The sequence below is a fragment of the Staurois parvus genome, unplaced genomic scaffold, assembly GCF_062004578.1.
Source record: "Staurois parvus isolate SC_StPar_1 unplaced genomic scaffold, SC_StPar_1.0 ptg000661l, whole genome shotgun sequence".
Taxonomy (NCBI): domain Eukaryota; kingdom Metazoa; phylum Chordata; class Amphibia; order Anura; family Ranidae; genus Staurois; species Staurois parvus.
The window spans coordinates 941,262-968,549 of record NW_028318457.1 but is presented as its reverse complement, the minus strand read 5'-3'; the positions used below and the strand labels follow the sequence as shown (position 1 = coordinate 968,549).

Here is a 27,288-nt window from a genome sequence, read left to right as displayed (position 1 = left end):
TAGATTCTCAGTGCACCAGTTTTAGTAAATCTCCCCCGTAGTGTATGGAAAACAAATAATCACGTTAGCTATTGTGAACAGAACAATGATGAAAAAAATATCAACTGGATCAACTGGATTTTTCAGAAGTGCATTTGAATACCCTTTCTGCATTTCTATCTTAAAAACAATGAACAGTCTTTGAAAACCACATAGGCCAAAACAAAGAAATGAAAAGTGATCTTTATCACTAATATTGAACACATCAAGAATATCATCAAGTTTTGCCTAGACAAGCAATGCAGTCAAAGTGCCATTCTCTTCTGGACTTAGGCTGGCCATACACTATACACTTTTCTGTCCAATTTCCTTTAGATTTACCTTAGTGAAAGAGGCTTCCTAACTGGATACAACTGAAAGTGTTGTTAGGTTTGACCTAAAGGTAAATCTAAAGCAAAAATCTCAAGAAAATTGTATAGTGTATGGAAGCCTAAGCCTTACCCTAACTGTTAAGCAGCCCAGTGCCATAGCCTTAAAGACCATTGGAAGGTCTGTTATTAGATAGTTAAACAGTAGAGAGTGTGCTTAGCATGTCAGTATTGTTAATATGGATATAGAGGTGTAACCTAGGGTCCTTCGTTCTATTTTCAACCAGGACACTACCTGAATGGAGTTTGCATGTTCTCCCTGTGCCTGTGAGGGTTTCTTACAGATACTCTGGTTTCCTTCCACACTCCAAAGACATGCGGGTGGGTTAAGTGGCTCCTGTCTAAATTGTCCCTAGTTTATGTATGTATGAATGTGAGTTAGGGACCTTAGAATGTAAGCTCCTTGAAGGCAGGGACTAATGTGACTGTACAATATATAAATTATGGATAAAACATCTGCATACTGCTATATACCCTTTTTAGCAAATTGAATAAAATGTTGGTGTTGTATAATTGATAATAATAATACCTAACACATTTGCTGTAAGTGCACTTAAAATATATCTAAACCTGATCTCTAAAATCTGATATAAACTTTAACATGGTAATGTACAATATAGTGTGCTAACTAACCATTAGGGTTCAATAGATCAAGGACTCAATATTTATCTATTCATCAAATGAGTGTAGCCAGCACAGTATGTGGCCCATACATTTGGGCTAATGCAGTTTCCAAAGTTTTCTAAATATGCATTTTCATTAAATCAGCACCCAGGGGTTGATCTACTTAAACTGGAGAGTGCACAACCTGGTGCAGTTCTGCATAGAAACCAATCAGTTTTCAGTTTTTTTTGTCAAAACCTAAATGAACAAGCTGAAGCTTGAAGCTGATTGGCTACCATGCCCAGCTGCACCAGATTTTGCACTATCTAGTTTTAGTTAATTAACCCCCCTAGTGATTTGGCCATGAAGATTCTTGTTTGGACACTTTCTGTTACACAGCAACGAATGTTTCGCAGTTGTGCTCCCGCGTTGTCACCCTGACACATGATCCCCTGGTCTAAAAGCAGCCATGCCAACCCACTGTGGAGGCTTGTTTAACCATTGGCGCCATAAAAAAAAACTGATTCAGAGCAATGTTGTGGAGCCGACAGAATGCAATAGAGAGGAAGTGACTGAAAGAAGCTGGATGAAGTCAGCAGTACTGAGATGCAAAAAAAAGGCAAAAGTAGTAACATTTTTTTTAAAACGGTAAGAAACAAACTGACAATTGTTTTACAGTTCTTTAGCAAATTAAATATTTTCAACTAGGGTTGAGATCTACTTTAATGTGTAGGTAGTTCCTGCGACTTCTAAGCAGAAATGAACGCTCATAAGAAACTTTCCCTTTACAAAAGGTCAGTCCAAGCACATAGATAAGAAATTCTTTATTGTACCTGGAAATACAAACCAATTGTCAGTAGTTGTTTTGGTGACTAAAAAGAATACTAATCCAGGGGTAATCATTTTTAGTTTGCTATAGAATTCCTGAAATTACACTTTGTGAGTAAAGTGTTGCACTATATACTTGAAAGTTTCTTTACATAAAGTAATAGCATATGACAGCTCTCTTCTTTGCAATAACTCACATAATCTTGTCAGTTAAGCCTATTTTTAGCACAAATATTAATTTGAAAAACCACTGAACTATTTCCAGAACTGACGATAAGGGCCCATGGTGCAGAGACATCAGTTATTCTGCACGTGTTCTGCAAGGGCACAATAAAATTAATTGTTCTCTATATGCCCTGTTCACTCCACAACACTAGTATCATGTGCTGATTTTTTCTGAGCAGGAATCTGCAACGTGTACAAAATTGACTGAAGTGTGCATGAAAACTGATGTAAAACCTGCAAGTCAGTTTCCATCAGTTTTTCTACACGCATGGTGTGAACGAGGTCTAAAATTTGAAATTATGGATACTTTATTCAATGAGGCAAATTGCAGTTAGCCATAGTGACCTATTGGGAACCAACTTTCATAGGCTCTAGTCTACTAAAGGTGAAGAGAAAATAACTTTAAACTTTAAAAGTGGCAAGTCTGCCAACTGCAAGAAAAATCATAATGAAAAGCAACAAAATGTCTTACCCTGCTGGATGCTAATCTGGGCCTTAAGGAACAGCTGATTGGCCTCCTTGGCCTTAATGTTGATATGTTTGACCACAGGGAACATATTTAGGATATCCTCTTCTGTAAAAGCTGGCTTATGACGACTTTCAAAATTATATTCCCGGAGAAGAACCTAAGAAAGAAATACAATGTACAGTGTGTTTCTAAAAGTATTTGAGGCAAAAGAACTTATACCACCAGCTTGTGGGTTTCTAATGCCATGTAGAGCCCACTGAGTGATTGACCTCACTGTCTGAATCAATAATCATCCCAATGAATGTAGCCTCACAACAACAAATCTGATTCCACGGGGAAACACAATGGACTAGATCAATTGTTTCCCTTGATATTTTCATAAACAATCCGAGGGGAATAATGACACCAGCACACCAAGGAATCCCCAGAAGAGTCTAAAGCTTTATTTAGTGGTCACATAATATAAACAGCGGCAACATTTCAGAGCTACCCTTCATCAACTGTTTCAGAGCTACCCTTCATCAATTGTTTACCCCTTCATCAGGGTCCTGGGTGGCTCCGAAACATTGCCGCTGTTTATGTGACCACTATATACAGCTTTGGACCCTACTGAGGATTCCTTGGTGTGCTGGTGACATTCTTCCTTTTGGATTGTCAGCGGTTCCCAGCCATGGTCACTGCAGCACCCAACACTATTAAACAGCCGCTTGCAGGAAAGTGTGACCTGGGAAAACTGCGTTTTCATTAACAAGACCCATTGCTTTTTTAGAGGAATCCATGACAGCATGCATTTATTTTTCAGGCTCTGGTCACGGGTGTGAATTTGTGACCTACAACGTTTTTCAAATGCTCCATATTAGTTAAATAGCACCCAAGTACAAATCCTGTCAACTACCAGTTTCTATATGAATTAAACAGTAATTCTGATTTACAGATTAATCATAGATTTTAAATTAACTTACTACAGTGGAGGGGAACGCACAGAGAAAACAATTTGTCTTTGAATGACATTACTCTGAGCATATGTCAGAAAGCTGCCACATCTGCAGATTGAACCCTGCAGACAGTAACATGACATTCCTTGTACACGTTGAGACAGTACCTGGACTCCAGTCTTTATGCAGAACTCCCGGAGCAGCGTCACTTTCTGCAGGCTAAGCTTCTCAACCAAGTGCTCCATAGATTCACTGAATGCAGAATAAAGGTATAGATTAGAGACAAATATATGATTTAAAGGAAACTATATTAATACACTGCTCAAAACAAATTAAAAGAACACTTTGAAAACACATCAGATCTCAATGGGGAAAAATATCATGCTGGATAGCTATACTGGTATGGACTGGGTAATGTGTTAGGAATGTAAGGATGTACCATTGTTTGAAGGAAATGAAAAGTATCAATCTGCAGAAGACTGAATTCAAAGACACCCTGAAAATCAAAGTGAAAAAATTATGCAGCAGACTAGTCAATTTTGCTGAAATTTCATTGCAGCAACTCAAAATGGTACTCAGTAGTTTGTATGGTCCACACGTGCTTGTATGCATGACTGACAATGTCGGGGTATGCTCCTAATGAGATGACGGATGGTGTCCTGGGGTATTTCCTCCCAGTTCTAGACCAGGGCATCACTGAGCTCCTGGACCGTCTGAGGTGCAACCATTCAATGCTATCAATTCCTTCCTCTTCCAGGGACTGCCTGCATACTCTCACCACATGAGGCTTGGCATTGTCATGGAGGAACCCAGGACCCACTGCACCAGTGTAGGGTCTGACAATGGGTTCAAGGATTTCATCCTGATACCTAATGGCAGTCAAGGTGCCATTGTCTAGCCTGTAGAGGTCTATGTGTCCCTCCATGTATGTGCCTCCCTAGACCATCACTGACCCACCACCAAAATGCACATGCTGAATGTTACAGGCAGCATAATGTTCTTCACGGCTTCTCCAGACCCTATCACGTCTGTCACATGTGATCAGGGTGAACCTGCTCTCATCTGTGAAAAGCACAGGGCACCAGTGGTGGACCTGTCAATTCTGGTGTTCAATGGCAAATGCCAATCGTGCTCTATGGTGGCGGGCAGTGAGCACAGGGCCCAGCAGAGGACACCGGGCCCTCAGGCCACCCTCAAGAAGTCTGTTGCTGATTGTTTAGTCAGAGACATTCACACCAGTGACCAGCTGGAGGTAATTTTGTAGGCTCTGGCAGTGCCCATCCTGTTCCTCCTTGCACAAAGGAGCAGATATCGGTTCTGCTGATGGGTTAAGGACCTCCTACGGTCCTTTCCAGCTCTCCTAGAGTAACTTTCGTCTCCTGAAATCTCCCCCATTCTCTTTAGATTGTGCTGGGAGACACAACAAACCTTCTGGCAATGGCATGTATTGATGTGCCATCCTAGAGAAGTTGGACTGCCTGTGCAACCTCTGTTGGGTGCAGATATTGCCTCATGCTACCAGTAGTGACACTGACCCTAGCCAAATGCATAACTAGTGAAAAACAGTCAATAAAGATGAGCAGGGAATGAAATGTCAGTGGCCTCCACCTTTAAAACCATTCATGTTTTGGGGGTCGTCTCATTGTTGCTCATCTAGTGCACCTGTTAATTTAATTAACACCAAAGCAACTGAAACTGATTAACAACCCCCTCTGCTAATTAACTGACCAGATAAATATCCCAGGAGTTTATTTGACTTGATGCTATACTCTGATTAAAAAGTGTTCCTTTAATTTTTTGGAGCAGTATATATAGTTCATCAATATTAATTAGCACATCTCCTGGCTGTATTGTTATAATGGATAAAACTTTTACAAGCATGAATTAAGGATACCACAACTTATTAAGGAGTTTACTGCCCATATAAGAAGTGTGTATGTTTGTGTGCTTGCGCTGGAATATGAGACATCAGCCATCATTGTGTATGACTTGTTTAAATAAATATGTGATTAAATACATGGGAATTTATCTCCAGCCCCCCATTCATGTTTTGTCAAGAAATAGAGAGGAAACAGGTTTGGAGAACAGGGTAATGTCAGCGAAAAGGAGGCTCTCTAACAATTACCCTGCCTTCACTTCAGTCTGGCAGAAGAGAAGACTAGCTTTCTAATTTTATTGACAAAAATGTGCCAGGAATATTGGTCAATAGACACCACTGGGGGATTTACTAAAAATGAAGTCTACAGAACCTGGTGCAGCTGTGCATGGTAGCCAATCAGCTTCTAGCTTCAGCTTGTTCAATGAAGTTTTGATAATTAAAATCTGGAAACTAACAGGTTACTATGAATGGCTGTACCTGATTTTGTGTGCTCCAGTTTTAGTAACCCCCACACCTCATCCCCATGTGAACCATATTATTTACATCCAAACTCTGAAAAGTGAATATTTATCATTATATGTAAAAAAGCAAATAGGTTCAGGCGAATTTTAAAAAAATGTACATGTATACACTCACATTCTCAATGAGTTACTTATCAAGCCATAGTTATATTTACGGTGGTCAAAGTAAACCTGCAGTAGACAAAAAATGACCAAGCTACCTGGTGGAGCCAGATTGTGCTAAAAGGTGACAACACTGTCAAAGCCACCCAAATTGTGCTAACCTCCTGAGTATGGGGTGAGTAGCCGCATCCCTCCTCATCTCCCAATGAAGCATATAAAAAGATTTCTAAAGCCAACTTCTCTTTTTTAGTTTTTTTTTAGACCCAATAAGGAAAGGTTAGAGCTTCAGTCTGGTTTTATTGCAGTCTGTGTCCCCGTTGTAGTGGTTCACCCTCTACATTTGTCCCGGTGAACATTGTCACCAGTATTTGAAGTGAGGGAGAATTAAAAATTTTGAGTTGCCACTGGAATATGAATAAAGGTAAAATCAATGGGGACACTTTTTTTGGTGACAATTGTCTAAGAGATGGTTCCTATTAGAGTGAAGACAATTCCTTTTACTTTCTGTTGTGTCTCTGAGGCGGAAAATGAAGGAAAATCTCACTAGCATTATACGAACATCAAAAAATTGTTCTTAGCTATTCCCTATTCTATCCAAAAAGTAAAAAAAAAAATCCAAAAAGCAAAAAAAAAAAAAAGAAACGTTTTCACTTTAGGTATACTTTAAATGCCGGTATTTACATAGGACCTTCGAAGTGCTCTGGAGGTGCTGTCAGAAGATGTGACATAACAAGTAAGATAAGATCTGGCACTTTATGGTATATACTGACAAGTTATTTCAAACTGAAAATTTTTTGTCCCTTTCAGGAATACTTTTAAAGTGGTTCTAAAGCCTTAAAGTTTTTTATCTTTATGCATTAAGGTAAAAAAAAACCTTCTGTGCGGCGTGTGTTCCCCCAGTCCCCCTTACACTTACCTGAACCCGATCACAATCCAGCGACGTGCACGCATCGGCTCTAGTGGCTCTGTCCCTCCTCACTGGACAGATTGATAGCACCGAGTGCCATTGGCTACGGCCTTTTATCCAACAGGGAGGTTGAAAAGATGTCGATCAAAAGCTCAACTTCTGCTCAACTGCAGTGACCACACATGGATTGAAATTTGGTTGGTCCCTGCTGAGCTGGCTGAATTTCAATCCATCTATGGTCACTTTAAAGAAGGAAAACAAATCTATCCAGTAGTTTTCATATTTCACCTTGATAGTTTAAAATCAAAACTGTCTTTTGCATTGCGCTGGATTCGTCTCCACAGGTCAGCTGGAGTCATACTGGTCCATGTAGTGCTGTCTCCATTTTCCAGTGGACGCATCTTCTTCTTGTTCTTCCTTTTGCGAGAGGTTAACTCATCAGGAGGCAGATGGGCCACAGGGTTGGGGTAAGAACTCAGAAAGCAATTCAGAAAATGGCTCACAGCAGCTGACAAGGCAGACGTCTCTACTCCCTGACACAAAGAACAAGTTTGGTTACAAGCATCCTTGCATATAAAATCAAAACACCTACCTACACATTTTAGAAAATAAAGGTAGTCATACATAGCTTAGTTTTCACAAGTGAAAAGACCGATCTGACTACAAAAGTGACAATGAATTTGTGTTGCGGTGCACAGAAAGCGCTCAATTGGACTGATTCATAGAGTATGGAGAAAAATATGAGCACAAAAGAGGAGTTGTTGGCAACCAGTTAAGCTTTTTCTATAATTTTTAATAAAATGTAGGGTTTACCTGACTGGTTTATAAAAGGGCTATTTGTGGTTCTTTGGTTCTGGGACATATGACCTAAAACCAGCATTTTAGGTAACTTGACCCACAACAGCCCTGCAATTCATCAATTTAGGTTTTCAGAAGTTGAATTGCATTTTTGGTAACAGAGTTTATTAGATTCATTCTAGTAAAAGCATTAGCATACGAAAAGCATTCATACTAAGTTTCTTCTCACAATTAGCATGTACCTGCAAGTACAGCCGCAGGATTGCTTTGGCTGATCGTGTGACAATTTCCGTGATTATAATTCTCTGTTGGAGAACAAAAAAAAAAGTAAAACACAGTCAGCATTTCAGCCGTGTTTACTAAAGTCTTGGCAGTTTACAGAATCTACTACTACAAACGTGCATCACTATCTGCAGCTCATGAAACTGTTCTATTAATACATTCTTTTTCACCGAATATCTCAATCTGACCCAGATACAACTGTAATTAAACCACTATAAATACTTGTGAAGCTCTTAAAGTGCCCATTGGCACACTATTATCCAAGCAATAATCAGGCCAGGTACAGACTACCACCAGCTTTTGATGCCAACAGGTATCAGATTATACATTAAAACAGACAAAATGAACAATATAGAGATATGTGGCAAAGGGCACAATTCACTAAGTGGTATCTTACTGCATCCGAGTATGCAATAGAATACCGCACAGCATTTTTTTTAAACACAAGTTTGAATTCACTAAAAAACGGTACTAAAATACCGCATAAGTTGTTTTATCAAGTATTTTAGTAGTGAAAAACATTCCCCACTGACAGCTTAATGTAAAAGAAAGAATTGACGGCAATTAAAAAAAATTAAAAAACGGCGGCCCCCCTTCATCCATACCAAGCCCTTTGGGTCTGGTATGGATTTTGAGGGGAACCCCCACTCCAAACCTTTTAAAAAAAATGGCGTGGGGGGTCCCCCTCAAAATCCATACCAGACCCTTATCTGAGTATGCAACCCGACAGGTCAGGAAAGGGGGGGCAAGCGAGCGTGCCCCTCCCTCCTGAACCATACCAGGCCACATGCCCTCGACATGGGGAGGTGCTTTGGGGTAAGGAAGGCTACCCTCCCCAAAACATCTTGTCCCCATGTTGATGGGGACAAGGGCCTCTTCCTCATATCCCTGGGCTGTGGTTGGGGGGGTCTGTGGGCTCGGGGCTTATCGGAATCTGGAAGCCCCCTTTAGCAAGGGGGCCCCCAGATCCCGGCGCCTCCACCCCATGTGAATGAGTACTTGGTACCACTACCTATTCCAAACTAAAAAACAAAAGTGTGAAAAAGACAGGAGACAGTCTTGACGTTGGATCTACTTTGGGGGACATTCTTTTATTTTCCTTCTTTTAATAAAGGACTTGTCAAAGACTGTCTCCTGTTTTTTTTCACACTACAGTTTTGTTTTTTTTTGTGAATGGGTAGCAGTACCATGTACCCCATACTCATTCACATAGGGGGGGCCCCCTTTAGCTTACAGATTCCGATAAGCCCCCTGCCCAAAGACCCCCACAACCACAGCCCAGGGTTGTGGGGTGGGGAAGAGGCCCTTGTCCCTATCAACATGGGGACAAGGTGCTGCCCCAAAGTGCACCCCCCCGATGTTGAGGGCATGCGGCCTGGTATGGTTCGGGAAAGGGGGAGAGCTCGCTCGTCCCCCTCTCTCCTGACCTGCCGGGCTGCATGCTCGGATAAGGGTCTGGCATGGATTTTGGAGGGGACCCCATGCCATTTTTTTTTTAAATGTTGGTGTGGGGGGGTCCCCTCAAACTCCAAACCAGACTCAGATGGATGGAGGGGGGGACCCCACGCCATTTTCTTATTATTTTTTAATTGCCGGCAATTTTTTTTCACCTTACATTTAGCTGTCAGTGGGGAACCCCTCTGACAACTGATGACTCATAGGTTGTTAGGGACTCCGCGGCCACCTATTCCTTAACTACCTCTGATAATACTGACAGATACCAGTACATTCCGAATGCCTGGACTACTACTTAATTACCGCATGCATTTAATGATTTATTTCTTTTTGTGAATTGACTTTAAGGTCTTTTTATGTGGTATTTACTGAGTGTTTTTGCTATTTTCGGTAAATACCGCATACTAGCAATAGTGAATTGACATTTTCAGTATCGCATGCGATATGTGGTCATGTGACTGACTTAACTCATGCGATAAGCTTTAGTGAATTGTGCCCACTGTCTTGCTTGTTTCAGTGTCCCCAGGGTGTAGGAATAGAAGCTTGGGTGTCTAGCAACTATAATCTACAAGGGGGATTTACTAAAGCTGGTGCACACAGAATCTGGAGCAGCTGAATTTAGAAGCTGATTCTTAGCTGAAGCTGAAGTTAGAAGTTAATTGACTACCATGCACAGCTGCACCAGATTCTTAGTGCTCCATCCAGTTTTATTAAATCTCACCCTATGTGACACATGGGAGGCTTTGGTGCTCCAAACTAAACTAACACATTTTTTTTTATATCATGAAAAGGAAACTTTTCTTCAATAAAAAAAACTGTAGAACTCTTGGTGAGAGGTGGGCATTTCATTCTCCCAGAAGAACATTCTGGGAACCACTGCAGGTGGTGGCGGGAGAAGATCAACCCTTCACAGCTCTGTAAAAGTGATCTAGCAGCTGTAAAGCTATCTGGGTCACTTTAACAAAACAGACAATCGCTGGCTGAAAAAACACTACCCAGGCTGCAGCTGCAGCCATGATCTTGTAATACCAATTGCTGACATGACATTTATATACGTATATTGGTCAGCAAGTAGTTAAACACTTTTAATACATTTTTTAACAGGCTTATAGTATGTGAAAGATCTCTGTCTGTTGGTTTTGGTGGAAGGCAGAGGTAGGCTTTTTTGGTTAATACCTTCCCAAATGAGGAGGGCATTGGGATGGTATTTTTATTGCAGGAGGTATGCCCTGCACCTTTCCAGACCTCTTGCTATAATGATACCAGCTTGTATGTTATAAAAAAAAAAGGTAAAAAGTCAATTAAAAACAGTTTAAAAAATAGAGTAAACTGAAAGGAAAGACAAAAGACGAAACAGATCAACTGGTGGACTGGGTGATAATTATGGATAGGCTCATGTCTAATCAGGAAAAATACATGTCTGGATATGGATAAGCAACCAATCAAAGGGCAGGATGTATATTATTACTTTAAGTACCCATGCCAGCCAATGATAACTCATCCGAAACATTTACCGTAGCAACAGTCCTAACACTATTCTCTAGCCTTTAAGGCTAATTCAGACGAGTGATGATCCCTGTCCTGCGTGCAGAGCCACATATACTTGGAGCTGTGTGCAGGCAGCCCATACAAATGGATGTAGACAAGTTGCAAGTCAAAGTTTGATATGAGGGTAGGAATGGGTGCACAGATCCAAATGCAGACACTGTACACTCGGATTAGTGCACCCAATCCACCAACTGTGTCTGTGCAGGCACTGCGTATGCACCCACTTGTATGGGCTGACTGTATGCAGCTCCAAGGTGGATGCAAAACTGCAAAATGCAGCTTTGCAAGGAGGACGGGGTTCATCACCCAATGAGACCTTAAACTTACTTCAACTTCTGACTCCAAGCCAGATTATAAATAAATTAGAATTTTGGTCTGAAGGTGGTCATATCTGTAACAGATCTGCCCAGCTATGAGGATGAAGATATCAGACAGATATGGACCTTCGGCAATGCAAGTGTTTATATGGCCCTAGTATGGCTTTGTATTCAAACCAGACAGTAATATCTTACTGTAGATACTATACCTGCTGATTTCTGAAGCTAGAAACAATGTATTCACATGAAGGTTTTTAACAAAGTAAGTCTAAATAATACAATGATACATTAGACCTGATTTCATGATGCTTACATAAAGATGATCCAGAGAGGGACGTGCTTCTAATGTATCAATCATAGCAGCCACAGTGCCTAAATACCGCACATTGATCCCATGAAGATGAAGTGCCTCTGTAAGAGTTTTTCCATCCAGAGGAATAATAATATGCCCCAGGCATGCCTTTATCTGCCAGAAATAGTTAATGGAAAGGTATTAAGCAATCGCATAACATTGTATAAATCTTAATCTAACAATTTAATTGATTGATATAGGAAGCTAAATATTCCTTGTTAAAGTAGATCATTAATGAATGTTATGTATCACATAAACTTCAGGTTCCTATTATCCTAATGCTAAATAAATCAACATACGTGATTATACAGTATATTGCAGTTAATACCATGGAGAATTGTTTCCTGCAAGGACATTAGGTAAACTTTTCTGTATGGCATTAACAGCAAATCAAGTGAAGTTCGGTTGAGTCTGCCTGAGCGGTCCCATTCTGCTAAAAATCAATATTGATTTGCAATTTTATGTTGTACTTTGATTACTAAACATTTTTCTAGGGTCGTTACTACAAAAGGAGCAATCAATGTGCATCAACCCATGTTGAACACGTGCTATGTGCTTCTGTTTTGTGGGGTTTCCCATTCATCTCAAAGGTGCCCACAACACACATTTGTGCAGTAAACAATGCACTTGACCCTCGATTTACCAGAATGCATACAACTGAAAACACATGCAGAGGAAAAAAATGGTCAGCTATGTTTTTTTTTAAAATTGGGCCCTTACAGGACAATGTGATAATGTGGTAGTATGTATTGCACACTAGCAATTTATGACAGACTTACCTTAAAATGAAGCCCTCCAGCGGCGCTCTGTCATCACTGCTGGGGCTTCCATTTTCACCTGGTCTTCCTTCCCGGGTTCCAGGCTTTGGCAATTTGAATGGCTGAGCCGAGCTGACGTCACTCCCACGCATGTGCATGGGAGTCACAGCCATGACAGAGCTCTGCTACATCACCGGCTGCTACTAAAGTATATATCTCCTAAACTGTGCAAGGAGATATTTACTGCACCTACAGGTAAACCTTATGATAGGCTTACCTGTAATTATAAATCAAAAAGCAGATATTACTACCACTTTAAGGATCCATAAGAAATTAATTGAAATAAGTACCACGGCACACAATGATGCATCAAGCAACATGCACTAAGTATTACATTTAAATTCTGTATGCATGACTGCCAAGTACTTACCCCTTCTTTACATACAAATGCTTACAAAAGAGTACATACTATATACACATCAGAAATCATTGGAGCACTTACAAAGTTGGGGATTTGTACACTCAGGAGAAAGGCTGCAGCTTCACTCAGCAATCTCTTCTGTATTTGGATGGCCTTGTTTTTTGACTCCGGAAACCGAACCACTAAGCAAAAGGAAAAGGTGTTATCCTACTAAAAGCCTACTGTCTGCAGGGAATATTTACTACTGGCAATCGCTGCCATATTATCTATATATGTTTTTTGTAATTTTTTCTCCTTATTATTACATGATTGATTGTAGATCAAGCATTTGCATTACCATAAATACTGACCTGGTGAGTACACATCTGGATTAAACTGTATATCAAAAATATACTCGGATACAGAGCCAATCTGTCGACACGCTTCCCTTACAATGTCTGCTCCCTTGAGTTCATCTAAAGCAAAGAAAAAATTTAAATAGCATTTTAGTGCAATTTAAACCTTAGCTTATCAGTAATTGAAACAGATGTATGTAAATCTCTAGAATACACAATGGCTAAGTGAATCCCCAGCCAAAACCTTCTGTTTGCCTATGGATAGAGGGTGGAAAGGTCAAAACCTTGATTACTGCTGACTATTTATCCATTGGGGAGTTTTCTGCTCAGATTCTCTCCTGGGCACCATCATCAATTGAACAGGATGTGAAGAGAAATCTTTACGACAGGTGTACAAAAAGCAATGAAAAAAATTAAACCTATATCATTTTTTGCTGTTTGCTCCTTGGTAGGGAACCACACAAGAGTAACAAGAGGCTCAAAGATCTCCCCACTCTACTCAATACTTAAAGCATAGATTCAAGTTTAGGGGGAAAAAAATGAAAAGGTGAACTAACACCCTATACCCTATGCCCTTTCAGCCCCCATCCCAGTCACTGCTGCACTTACCTTCATGGGAGATTAGCGGTCAGTGCCCACCCAGCCAGTGTTGTAATCCAGGGATTGAAATTCCTGTTTTCCTCTCCTTTCTGTAGGATGTGCAGGATGGATCAGAGTGATTCTAATTGGCTGCACTGGTCAGGTGCCATTACTGACCGGTCAGAATCACTCTGATCTGTCCCAGAAGCCCAACAGAAAAAAAAGGGAAGAAGAGTGGGGATTTCAAATACTCAAATAACGCCTGTGTGGCAGTGACAGCTAATCACCCACAAAGGTAAGTGCAGTGAGGACCAAGGATTGGGGAGGGCGCAGGGCAGTGGTTGTCAATGAGCTAAAACCGGCCTCAAATGCAACCCCTGGCATAATTAAAGGGCCACATATAATGTTCAATATATCAAATGAATCAAAATAGAAAAAGCGCCACACTATAAAATTATATGATAGCAGCAAAACCCAACCAAAAATTATTATTAGCAAAGTAAACAATGTATAATAAAGGCATGCGCTAAATAAAATATATATCCATATTATTAAATGTCCATAATCAATCTGTGCGACATAATTAAGTGTCCATAATTAATTTGTGCAAATCAAAGATTTTTTTAGATGTATATCACTCCTCTGTGAATTCATATATCAACATAATTAAATATCCAAAATTAATATTGTGAAAATTCAAAGTCAAAAAAAATTTTTTATAATAGAAATATATATCTCCTCTGTTAATTCATAAAAATGTGAATAATCCACCACCAGATAAATTAGATGGACTCACCAGAGCTATATGCTGCTCAAATTATAGAACAGCAATAGCGCTTTTGCTATGGGAGCGATGGGTAAACGGTATCCAGGTGATAATTGTAGTAACTTTTCAATCACATCCAGGTAAATACTAATGGTAATCGGATTTCATTGAAATAATCAATTCTCTACAGCCATAGATCTCATGATGCATCTCTCCATTAACTCCGTATCTCCATATATGAATCTCACTCAGGGACAAAGGAAAAAAATTGATGGTGCAGTACGTTTTAAACACATGTAAATTTATTTAAAATGCCAAACAACTCACAAGAGAGGTGTCCAGACAGACACCAGTTTCACCAGCAATACGCCCCTTGATGACGTCGTGGTGACGAAACGCGTTGGGCGTGGCCTACTTGATGCTGACGTCAGGACGCTCTTTTGGCAGTGTGTGTCGGAGGTGATCCGCGGTGAGCGGAGATCATTGTCAGTGCAGTGCTGCATATTGCTGGTGAAACTGGTGTCTGTCTGAACACCTCTCTTGTGAGTTGTTCGGCATTTTAAATAAATTTACATGTGTTTAAAACGTACTGCACCATCAATTTTTTTCCTTTGTCCCTGAGTGAGATTCATATATGGAGATACGGAGTTAATGGAGAGATGCATCTTGAGATCTATGGCTGTAGAGTATTGATTATTTCAATGAAATCCGATTACCATTAGTATTTACCTGGATGTGATTGAAAAGTTACTACAATTATCACCTGGATACCGTTTACACATCGCTCCCAGAGCAAAAGCGCTATTGCTGTTCTATAATTTGAGCAGCATATAGCTCTGATGAGTCCATCTAATATATCTGGTGGTGGATTATTCACATTTTTATGAATTCACAGAGGAGATATATATTTTTATTATAAAAAAAAATTTTTGACTTTGAATTTTCACAATATTAATTTTGGATATTTAATTATGTTGATATATGAATTCACAGTGGAGTTATATACATCTAAAAAATCTTTGATTTGCACAAATTAATTATGAACACTTAATTATGTTGCACAGATTGATTATGGACATTTAATAATATGGATATATATTTTATTTAGCGCATGCCTTTATTATACAATGTTCAATATATGTAATGCTTAAGAGGACTTTCAGGAACTGCAGACCTAATAGAGGAAATGAGGGTCAGAGAGTGTGAACATACTACATTTTTGGCTGGGGATTTGGTGCAGAAGGCAATATGAAACTGGGAACATGTTACATGAGGCTTTTAAAGATCAAAGCTATTACCCTATTCAATGTTCCCACTACAGACTGCTGAGGTCCGAGGGCCACACATCATATACCAAAGGCTGCATGCGGCCCTCGGGCCACAGGTTGGGCACCAGGGATATAGGGTGTTAATTTATTTTTTAATTTTTTCTAAAAAAGGTTAACTTAGCCTCTAAAATATTTTTTAGTTATTACATTTTAATATGTAGCAAACTTATAAACTCATTTCTTTAGTAACTCCTATTTTGGATGTAACAAACATACAGTGCAATACCAGCACAGAGCTGTGGCTAAGAGGGGCCCTTGTACAAAGTGATATTGTATTACTGGTTACACTACAAGTTTCATTAAGTGGCATTCCAGTTCATCACAAAGGTGTTCAGTAAGGTTAAGGCCTTGACTCCATGCAGGCCAATTAAAAGTTCTTCCATGCTACACTCATCAAACTACATATCTGTGGAACTAGCTTTAGGCGTGGGGTGCAGTAATACTGGAACAGAAAAGTGCCTTCTCCAAATTATTGCCACTGGGTTAAAAGCACACAATTTACTGTATGCTGTAGCATTAACAGTACCCTTTACTGGAAACCCCTAAACACAATAATTTGGAGGTTTTCACTTATTTTTGGCCTTGTAGTAGGTGTGATGGTTGTGCAAAGTGACTAAGTGGTTAGCACTTCTCCCTAGCAGCACTAGAGTCATCAGTTCTAATCCCAACCAAAGCACTACCTGCATGGAGTCTGCATGTTCTCCCTGTGCCTGCGTGGGTTTCCTTAAGGTACTCTGGTTTCCTCCCACACTCCAAAAAGACATGCTGGTAGGCTATTTGGCTCCTGTCTAAACTGGTCCTAGTATGTGTATGTATGAATGTAAGTTAGGGACCTTAGATTGCAAGCTCCTTGAGGACAGGGACTGATGTGAATGTACAATATATACGTAAATTGCTTTATAAATTGACAGTGCTATATAAGTACCTGAAATAAATATAAATGTGCAGTGACATAACAATAGTTATAGCAGCCCATGCAGCTCCCAAGGGGGCTAGGGAGCTTGTTAATGGAGCTGTGAAGGTTCCTGTATAGAAGGCTGACAGATCCTTGACCTTGTTAGTCACAGACCCCCCCCCCCCCATAAGAAAAATTTACTTAGCTATCTTAGTAGTGTAGATTTATTACCCTCTGAACATCTACAGACTGAAATTAACCCTGTATGCCTAATACAGTCACAAATCACAGGGTTTCTCCTCATCTAAAATTTTATAGGAAGGCTAAGGTTTGTAAATCTGTGAAAAAAAGAGTAAGTACATTTGTACTGAGGTTATAAAGCAATTGTGTGAAAGAACAGTAATCATTTTTTCATGAGATAAAACAGAATCATCATTACTATTATCGTGACTAAAAGTATAACATTTATCCAAAGCACTGTTCCCTAACAGTGTTCGGACTATGCTGACAGCTGTCTGTCCTTGATATTTTATGTTAATATTGGTGACAGTATTGGCACAGATGACACTGTCAGCTGCTACAGGAAGAATTAGCCAGGGGCCCTATCTAAGGTGTGCTATGGGGCTCCATGATTCATAGTTACTCCTCCGGTCTTGTGTCCACAAATCTTTGGCCATATTGCGTACTAAGAGCTACAGTGTCTTGAAAAACTATTCATAACCCTTGAAATTTTCCACATTTTGTCATGTTACAACCAAAAACGTAAATGTATTTTATTGGGATTTTATGTGATAGACCAACACAAAGTGGCACATAATTATGAAGTGGAAGGAAAATTATAAATGGTTTTCAAAATATTTTCCAAGTAAATATCTGAAAAGTGTGGCATGCATTTGTATTCAGTCCCCGAGTCAATACTTTGTAGAACCACCTTTCCCTGCAATTACAACTGCAGGTCTTTTGTATATGTCTCTACCAGATTTACACATCTAGAGAGTGACATTTTTGCTCATTCGTCTTTGCAAAATAGCTCAAGCTCTGTCAGATTGGATGGAGAGCGTCTGTGAACAGCAATTTTCAAGTCTTGCCACAGATTCTCGATTGGATTTAGGTCTGAACTTTGACTGGGTCATTCTAACACATGAATATGCTTTGATCTAAACCATTCCATTGTAGCTCTGGCTGTATGTTTAGGGTCGTTATCCTGCTGGAGAGTCAACCTCCACCCCAGTCTCAAGTCTTTTGCAGACTCTACAGGTTTTCTTCTAAGATTTAAATAAAGGAATGCGCTAAAACCACAAACTATTCCTAATTTAGTGTAGAAACATTAGTGCAAAAGATATATATATATCTATTCTCAATTAATATCAAAAAATATCAAAATTATGTGCAAAACTATTTTTTAGTGCATAAGTAATTTAAATAATTAAATTTGTGAATATAAAAAAATGTCCAATTCTGAATTTCTTCAAATGTCCAAACAAATCCTTTTCAAATTCAGGTGCTCTCAAAGAAATTGTGCCAAAATCCACCACCAAAGTAAAGTTGGGTAACTCACCAGAGCTCCATGCTGATCAATCTCTAGATCAGCAAAAAACGCTTTTTGCTCTGGGAGCAGGTGCAATGAATCAACTTCTCAGGTGTGATGATCAATAGCTACACAATCATCCATAAGGTAGGTATCCACCACTCAATATAATGGTTCCAGGAGCATTATATCACTCTCTCTTTTTATATCTCTCCACCGAGGTCATGTTTGGGAATGAAAAAGAAAATCATGGTGCAGCCAGTTTTTTTATAAAAGTATCCAACAATTTAATAAAGATTTACACTCACAAAAAGGGTGTCTTCACCGACACCAGTATAACAGCATAAAACAGCAAATGGTATAACAGTCTCCTGTTCCCCGCACACTCACTACAGCGCTCGTGACTCAATTTTCTCTACAGACGTCAGCATCCAGCAAGCCAAGCCCTACTAGTTTCGTCATGAATGACGTCTTCAAGGGGCAGTCTCAAGAAGACTTGAAGACGTCATTCATGACGAAACTAGTAGGGCTTGGCTTGCTGGATGCTGACGTCTGTAGAGAAAATTGAGTCACGAGCGCTGTAGTGAGTGTGCGGGGAACAGGAGACTGTTATACCATTTGCTGTTTTATGCTGTTATACTGGTGTCGGTGAAGACACCCTTTTTGTGAGTGTAAATCTTTATTAAATTGTTGGATACTTTTATAAAAAAAACTAGCTGCACCATGATTTTCTTTTTCATTCCCAAACATGACCTCGGTGGAGAGATATAAAAAGAGAGAGTGATATAATGCTCCTGGAACCATTATATTGAGTGGTGGATACCTACCTTATGGATGATTGTGTAGCTATTGATCATCACACCTGAGAAGTTGATTCATTGCATCTGCTCCCAGAGCAAAAAGCGTTTTTTGCTGATCTAGAGATTGATCAGCATGGAGCTCTGGTGAGTTACCCAACTTTACTTTGGTGGTGGATTTTGGCACAATTTCTTTGAGAGCACCTGAATTTGAAAAGGATTTGTTTGGACATTTGAAGAAATTCAGAATTGGACATTTTTTTATATTCACAAATTTAATTATTTAAATTACTTATGCACTAAAAAATAGTTTTGCACATAATTTTGATATTTTTTGATATTAATTGAGAATAGATATATATATCTTTTGCAATAATGTTTCTACACTAAATTAGGAATAGTTTGTGGTTTTAGCGCATTCCTTTATTTAAATTATAGCACTAAGAAATTTATTTGGTTTCTTTGAGGTGGAATTGCTGCTTTAAAGTATTAAGGGTGTGGCGCTTTTATTACACTTGTGATTTCTTCTAAGATTGCCCTGTATTTGGCTCTATCCATCTTCCCATCAACTCTGACCAGCTTCCCTGTCCCTGCTGAAGAAAAGAATCCCCACAATATGATGCTGCCACCACGTTTCACAGTGGGGATGGTGTGTTCAGGGTGATGTGCAGTGTTAGTTTTCCACCACACATGGCGTTTTACTTGTAGGCCAAAAAGTTCAATTTTGGTCTTATCTGACCAGAGCACCTTCTTCCACATGTTTGCTGTGTCCCCCACATGATTTCTCGAAAACTGTATTGGCCAATTTTCCATAAATGCCAGATTTGTGGAGCACACGACTAATAGTTGTCCTGTGGACAGATTCTCCCATCTGAGCTGGGGATCTCTGCAGCTCCTCCAGAGTTACCATGGGCCTCTTGGCTGCTTCTGTGATTACTGCTGTCCATCCCTGGCCTGTCAGTTTAGGTGAACGGCCATGTTTTGGTAGGTTTGCAGTTGTGCCATAGTCTATTTTTGGATGATGGAATGAACAGTGCTCCGTGAGATCTTCAAAGTTTAGGATATTTTTTTCATAACCTAACCCTGCTTTAAACTTCTCAACAACTTTATCCCTGACCAGTCTGGTGTGTTCCTTGACCTTCATGATGCTGTTTGTTCACTAATGTTCTCTAACAAACCTTTGAGGGCTTCACAGAATAGCTGTATTTATACTGAGATTAAATTACACACAGGTGGACTCTATTTACTAATTAGGTGACTTCTGAAGGCAATTGGTTCCACTAGATTTTAGTTAGGGGTATCAGAGTAAGGAGGGCTGAATACAAATGCACACCACACTTTTCCGATATTTGTAAAAAAAGTTTGAAAACCATTTATCATTTTCCTTCCACTGCACAATTATGTGCCACTTTGTGTTGGTCTATCACATAAAATCCCATTTACATTTTGGTTGTAACATGACAAAATGTGGAAAATTTCAAGGGGTATGAATACTTTTTCAAGGCAATGTATTTAATCTCAGCTGAACATATCTGGTTGTATAAGAACATGGTGAGGAAACCAACTTTCTTAATTTAAGATGCATGTGTATGTCTTTTATCTTGTCGATGCAATCACTGCATGCAGACAGGATAAGTATAATGACGATGATATTTCAGATCTTAAATTATGAGTAAATTACCTTTTGGCGATCCATGTTCATCCTCATCAGGCTGAAGCAATTCCCCTTTTTGTGACTTCTCCATTACAATCTTCATAAACTGTGCATACCTGTAAAAGCAGGAAATGAGGCAGAAAAGCAGTACAGAGGGGTGCAAAGTGAGGCCTATATAAAACAGCGATGCCGTCTCATGTCCAATGCAGATTTCAAACAGTAGTTTAAGACTCTTAAATGTTATACAGCACCATACATTTGTCACTAGTTTGTTCCAAAGTTTGACACTGTGTATCGCTGTGACCCCCAGTGACACATTCAGTGAATCATAGTCTAACATTTCACAGTTTGTAATCTTTCACATTTTATAATGCATACAATAAATACCGTATTTTTCGCTCCATAAGAAGCACTTTTTTCCCCCCAAAAAAGGGGGGAAAATGTCAGTGCGTCTTATGGAGCAAATATGGAGCGGCCGGTCCAGTATGTCCACCGTCAACACCGTGTCAGAACACTGGGCTGTCAGCTTAGCTCTTCTCTGCAGCAGGACCTTACCTGTTCCTTCCCTCGCCGGCATCTTTAGTGTGGGCACACGGCTGTGACAGCCGGGTGCCCACTGCGCATGCACGAGAAGCGCTACGTGTTGTGAATGGTCCAGCGTCTTCTGGGACCTGTCATATGTCCCAGAAGACGTCGGGCCATTCACAAAGCGCAGCACTTCTTGCGCATGCGCAGTGGGCACCCGGGTGCCCACACAACAGGGAGGACAACTCTGCGGAAGTGGGAGCGGGTACCTGACAAATTCAGGTACCAGCTCCCCCTCATTCCCCAAAGGTCCACAGTATCTGGTCATCTCCTGTACTGTCTGCAGTCTCTGGTCATCTCCTGTACTGTCCGCAGTCTCTGGTCATCTCCTGCACTGTCTGCAGTCTCTGGTCATCTCCTGTACTGTCTGCAGTCTCTGGTCATCTCCTGTACTATGTCCGCAGTCTCTGGTCCTCTCTTGTACTATGTCCGCAGTCTCTGGTCATCTCCTGCACTGTCTGCAGTCTCTGGTCATCATCTCCTGTACTATGTCCGCAGTTTTTTGGTCATCCCCTGTACTATGTCCGCAGTCTTTTGGTCATCCCCTGTACTGTCTGCAGTTGCTGGTCATCTCCTGTACTGTGTCCGCAGTCTCTGGTCATCCCCTCTACTGTGTCCGCAGTCTCTGGTCATCTCCTGTACTGCGTCCGCAGTCTCTGGTCATCTCCTGTACTGTATCCGCAGTCTCTGGTCATCTGTACTGTGTCCGCAGTCTCTGGTCATCTGTACTATGTCCGCAGTCTCTGGTCATCTCCTGTACTATGTCTGCAGTCTCTGGTCATCCCCTGTACTGTGTCCGCAGTCTCTGGTCATCTCCTGTACTGTGTCCGCAGTCTCTGGTCATCTCCTGTACTATGTCCACAGTCTCTGGTCATCCCCTGTACTGTGTCCGCAGTCTCTGGTCATCTCCTGTACTGTGTCCGCAGTCTCTGGTCATCTGTACTATGTCTGCAGTCTCTGGTCATCTCCTGTACTATGTCTGCAGTCTCTGGTCATGTCCTGTGCTGTGTCCGTAGTCTCTGGTCATCTCCTGTACTGTGTCCGCAGTCTCTGGTCATATCCAGTACTATGTCCGCAGTCTCTGGTCATCTCCTGTACTGTGTCCGCAGTCTCTGGTAATCTCCTGTACTGTGTCCGCAGTCTCTGGTCATCTCCTGTACTGTGTCCGCAGTCTCTGGTCATCTCCTGTACTGTGTCCGCAGTCTCTGGTCATCTCCTGTACTATGTCTGCAGTCTCTGGTCATCTCCTGTACTGTGTCCGCAGTCTCTGGTCATCTCCTGTACTATGTCTGCAGTCCATTAGTTCAGAATATTTTTTTTCTTGTTTTTCTTCTCTAAAACCTAGGCGCGTCTTATTGTCAGGTGTATCTTATGGAGCAAAAAATACGGTAGCTTATACATTTGATTTAATATCACTATTTAACACCTTCCCACCCAGCCCCTGCATCCTTTTATTAAGATCTGTATGGCCTGGAGTGGGAAAGATTGGTGATCATGTAAACACTGTGATTAGCTGTCACAGTCATCATATGATCGTCAGCTTGTCCCGCCAGCTACTGATTGCTAGTGGGGACCAAGAGCTGTCAAAAGCCCTCTTTGTTTTGTATTTTCTATAACTTACATGAAATGCCACTTAATGGCCTATTGGTCAGGGAGCTGCCTCACCAAATTCATTGCAGTTGTAGAGATGCAACCCTTAGGCTATATCAAAGAAGACATCATTTGGCATCAAGTGCACAAAACACAACACCTGCTAGGTTTTTATTGCTGACTGTGTCCCCCCAGGAAGATTTAATTAGAGGCAGGAAGCTAAGGAGGAGATTTCCCTAAAAGGGTCACAACAGAAATAGAATGGTTGAAGGCTAGAATCTCAATCAACGTTTATTGCTACATGGGTTCCTGTCTGAGATTCCTCTGACTTTGCTTTCTGCTCGGTGACAGTACTGTCACCAATATAAGTAGGAAGGAGAAATTTCCAGAACAGAGCCATAGATAGCAAAGAAAAGACAAAAAAAAAAATCACTCTGTAAAATGCAAAAAAAAAAAAAATAGTTCTTGTTTCATCTTACAGAATTGTAAAGTCCATCTCCAGGTAAATCTATGGAAGACTCAGGACCTGTTGTATCACACGACCATGGCTATAGGTAAGTAAAAGGTACTTTTAGGCAGGTCGTTTTTTTTTTAACTCATTGATCATTTAGATGTGGGTCGTCTTAGAGATCAGCTTTAAGATCACAGCTCTAATATTCAAACCAGCTTCAAAATTAGTATTCCTTTATTATGTTAAATACTTTTGTTAATGAATCTACACTTGCTGCATGACTTACTTGTGTTGTACAAAGACTTCCAAGAGTTCTTGGCGAAGACTACAGAGACGGTGTCGGTAAGGTTTTGGAAATCCAAAGTTACGACATTCTTGTAATATATATTCTTCGTGCAGTGGAAGGAAGTTCGCATCTGGAGGAAATGTTCGGAGGAGGTCCAAAATGTAGTGGCGTCCATCATTACCCACAATCCCTTTGCATTCCACAGAGGAACATAGAAGCAATTCTTCATTCTTCTCACTCAGAACAGCATGCCTCAATATCTTCAGTGGTTTGCAGGCCTTATGTAGTAAAGAGAGATATTTTGCACTTGTTGACACAGTTTTACCAAAGTCAATGGATCCATAAAGGACACTTTGGTCTTCTTTACGGTCTAAAATTCCAGGTATGATTGACTGAGCAGTTACTCGGTATCCTCGGTAATCAAGAACCACAGTACCCAAGACATAAAGTTCTTCAATGTCCAGGTCACTGTAAGCCTGTACACCTTTCAGGTCATGGCTGGCAGCAACATGGGCTGCATGGTCTCCACCCAGTTCTTTATAGTGATCCCTCACATCAAACCCAAAGCTAAAGAAAATGTTGTTCCAAATAAACATCTGCATTTTTGTCTCTTCCCCGGGGTTAATGGCCATAACATTTCCATCGATGGCTGCCATTGCTCCTCGAGTGGAGGCTCCAACAAAATCAGAATTGATCTGCAATATAATCAAAAAGAACAGCTCTCACTATGTTCAGTATAGTACACAACGTGTAAAACCCAACAATGGAGCAACTCAGTGATTTACTAATACCAGCTTGTGTGGGAAACTGAAGCACAATTCTAGCCCACACTGGAATGGATTATTGTTTTTGCTGCACACTGTGAGCTTCTCATAGGGTGCATTAAAATCTGAAGCACATTAGATGGAGTCCAACTCATTTCCCAGCTGGAGGACATTCAGTAGCATCTTGCACTTTTCTACCCAACCTGTCCCTGGCCCACCACTTCTATTTTTTAGAACTGACTTTTTTCAATCATGGAAGTTCAGCATCACATGTCAGCATCACTTATGGCAGTATGCATACAAATGCAGCATGTCTAGGAACTCCCACTCCTCCAGACTGACATAAATCCATCAAAAGGCATTTTGGTATTTGAATAACTCCTTTCAAGAACCAGCACTCTGCTTGCACCAGAGGAGAGAGGGTATTAGAGCAGGATGCTATGTACAGCACTCAGCTGGCCTATCCCACTAGCCATGATCTGTTTGCATTGCACATAGAAGCACAAAGTCCAAGTGCTGACATCAGTGGAAAACAATGAATGTAGTGAAAATGGAAAAAACGTTTTATAAACTAAATTTACAAATTTCCTTAGCATGTTGACGCCTGCAGCACAGGCAATTTGAGTACAGTGAGGGAAATGTGCACAGAATGTGCCTTTCCTGCACCCACTTCTGATTCATGTCTGAAAATCCTGAGGGTACAGAATATTTTTCTAAATTACTTTCTAAATCAAAATCACAACCAGCCAATCTAACCTGAAAGTGTTTTTATAACAGTCCTTGTCCACACTTTTATCCACTCTGGTGCGAATGCCTGTGACGGTGCTTTATTATGTAGAAATATACATCCTCATAACAGCATGATAGCGAAGAAATGTGTAATCATGTCAATGCTAATGCCATCATTGGTGATTTATTTTTATGTTTTATGCACTTGGTCAAAAAATGAAAAATTATAATGTGTATCCAAAGCCAAAACTTTTTGTTTAGTTTTGGATAGCATGTTGAAAGGGGCTTAGAACACCACCTACTGGCTGGAAATGTAAAGGTGGCGAGGGGCTGAAACTCCTATTAGGTTTTTATTGCTGTCTGTGTCCTGCTGGGGAGATTCACCCCTCTATTTATAGTGACCACTGTCAGGAAAGCAAGTGAGAGGAAAATCCCAAAGTTTGAGTGGTCATTAAAACAGGGAAAGTCTTCTAATGAGTACAATTATTTCAGGGACAATTCTTTAAGAAGGAATTTATCTCACTTTGAACAGATTTCTGTCACTTTACTTTATGTCTACAGGAGAGAAAATGAAGAAAAATATCTTGTGAATAAGTCCACAGATGCAAAAGAAATACTGACTGGGCTGGTTCACACCAGAATGCGGTGCAGGAAAGGCCCTTTCTATGCACGTTTTCCACCCTGTGCTCAAATGCACTCTTTGTGATCTGCTGCAGTTGGTAACAGCACCCCAAACACCCCACAAATTGCAGTCTCAGTGTGTTTGCGGGCACCAAATTGCATGGTTCTGTAATACCAAACGTTTTGGTGTGGTGCTTTTTTTAATAAAGTAGTGCATGCAAATGAATGGGCTGCAAAACGCGGGAATGAGCAGGAATTGCACAAGAATGTGTGCTGTGTTTCTGTGTGATCCCAGTGTGAACCAGCCCTAAAGGAAAAGTGTGGAGTTGTAATAAAATAAACATCTATACTCACCTCCATGCTGCAGCATTGATCCAGTGCTGCAGCTGTCCCCTGCTGGCTCTAAGCCTAAAAAGTGAGAGATCACATGACCGCTGATTGCTCAATTCTTGGTCTCCCCAGAGCAGAAAGCGGTGACTGTAAGTGCTCTATGCAGCACTGCCCCTGCAGTGCTCAATGGAGCGCCAGGCTAGGGAAAGGGTGGGAGCAGCTGCTCAGGCTCTCAGTGGCATGATGAGAGCCTGAGCCAGCTTCCGATCAGACAATATGGTCGGGATTCTTTCCACATCTGTGATGTGGCTAGCGTTGGCTAATTTTGGGTCACAGGAGAGCACAAGTATGGGAACTCCTGTCACCCAGAGAAAAGGTATGACCAGAAATGCTTTCTCTTTTAAAGTGGTTGGAAAGGCTCAAGGTTTTTTTACCTTCATGCATTCTATGGATGAGAGTAAAAAACTTTCTGTGTGCAGCAGTCTCCCAGCTGCACCCAATACTTACCTGAGCCCCATCACAATCCAGCGATGTGCACAAGAGCCTCAGCTCTCTGGAGACTCTCACTCCTCACTGACAATCAAAGCCAGTGAGCCAATGAGGAGAGAGATGGGGTGGGGCTGCGTTATGGCTCTGTGTGTGAATGGACACTCAGAGCAGTAGCTTGGGTGCTTAGGTGCCTCCCATATCTGGGCACTTGGCAGCAGGGAGGGACCAGGAGCGCTTGTGGGTACCTGAAAAGAGAAGGATCGGGGACACTGTGCAAAACCACTGCACATAGCAGGTAAGTTTAACATGTTTGTTATTTTTTAATGCATTTAATATCACTTTAACTATTCCTTACTCTATTCAAATATAAATAATATTGCTTTAAATATACTTTAGGACAATTTTCTTTTACATGAACTACAGAAGATCTTTTTTGTTAGGAATATCTATGTTTTCTTTTGAAAGCATCTGTGTTTTTGATGCTTGGGCTTTATAACAAGCGAAGGAATCCTACTCACAGAAGTGGTTTCATCCATTCCACAGAATGTGTTCATATGAATGGAATGTAGCTCCTGAACACACGTGATCTTTTACACATCTGACACAATGCCCACCATGTACGTAAAGACTGAACTTTAGAACCTGATACCCTGCACATGTATGGAATGTATAGCATACAAGGATTACACTCCAGAGCAGCTGAATTAAGACTGCATTCCCCCCAGATCTGGACAGAGTTCCCAAAATAGAACAC

At 40.7% G+C, this 27,288-nt stretch overlaps 1 protein-coding gene across 1 annotated transcript in view; it reads right to left on the bottom strand.

The window, feature by feature from the left end:
- LOC149448728 (clustered mitochondria protein homolog) overlaps positions 1 to 27,288 on the bottom strand; it is a 103,617-nt gene that overhangs the window by 23,851 nt on the left and 52,478 nt on the right. The window contains exons 10-18 of the mRNA XM_089651727.1: positions 23,602 to 24,296; positions 20,717 to 20,805; positions 13,158 to 13,262; positions 12,889 to 12,989; positions 11,590 to 11,742; positions 7,917 to 7,979; positions 7,165 to 7,409; positions 3,635 to 3,719; positions 2,536 to 2,689 (exon numbers count right to left, since the gene is read on the bottom strand). Coding sequence (XP_089507853.1) covers positions 2,536 to 2,689; positions 3,635 to 3,719; positions 7,165 to 7,409; positions 7,917 to 7,979; positions 11,590 to 11,742; positions 12,889 to 12,989; positions 13,158 to 13,262; positions 20,717 to 20,805; positions 23,602 to 24,296 — 1,690 coding nt within the window. The remainder of the gene's footprint in view (positions 1 to 2,535; positions 2,690 to 3,634; positions 3,720 to 7,164; positions 7,410 to 7,916; positions 7,980 to 11,589; positions 11,743 to 12,888; positions 12,990 to 13,157; positions 13,263 to 20,716; positions 20,806 to 23,601; positions 24,297 to 27,288) is intronic.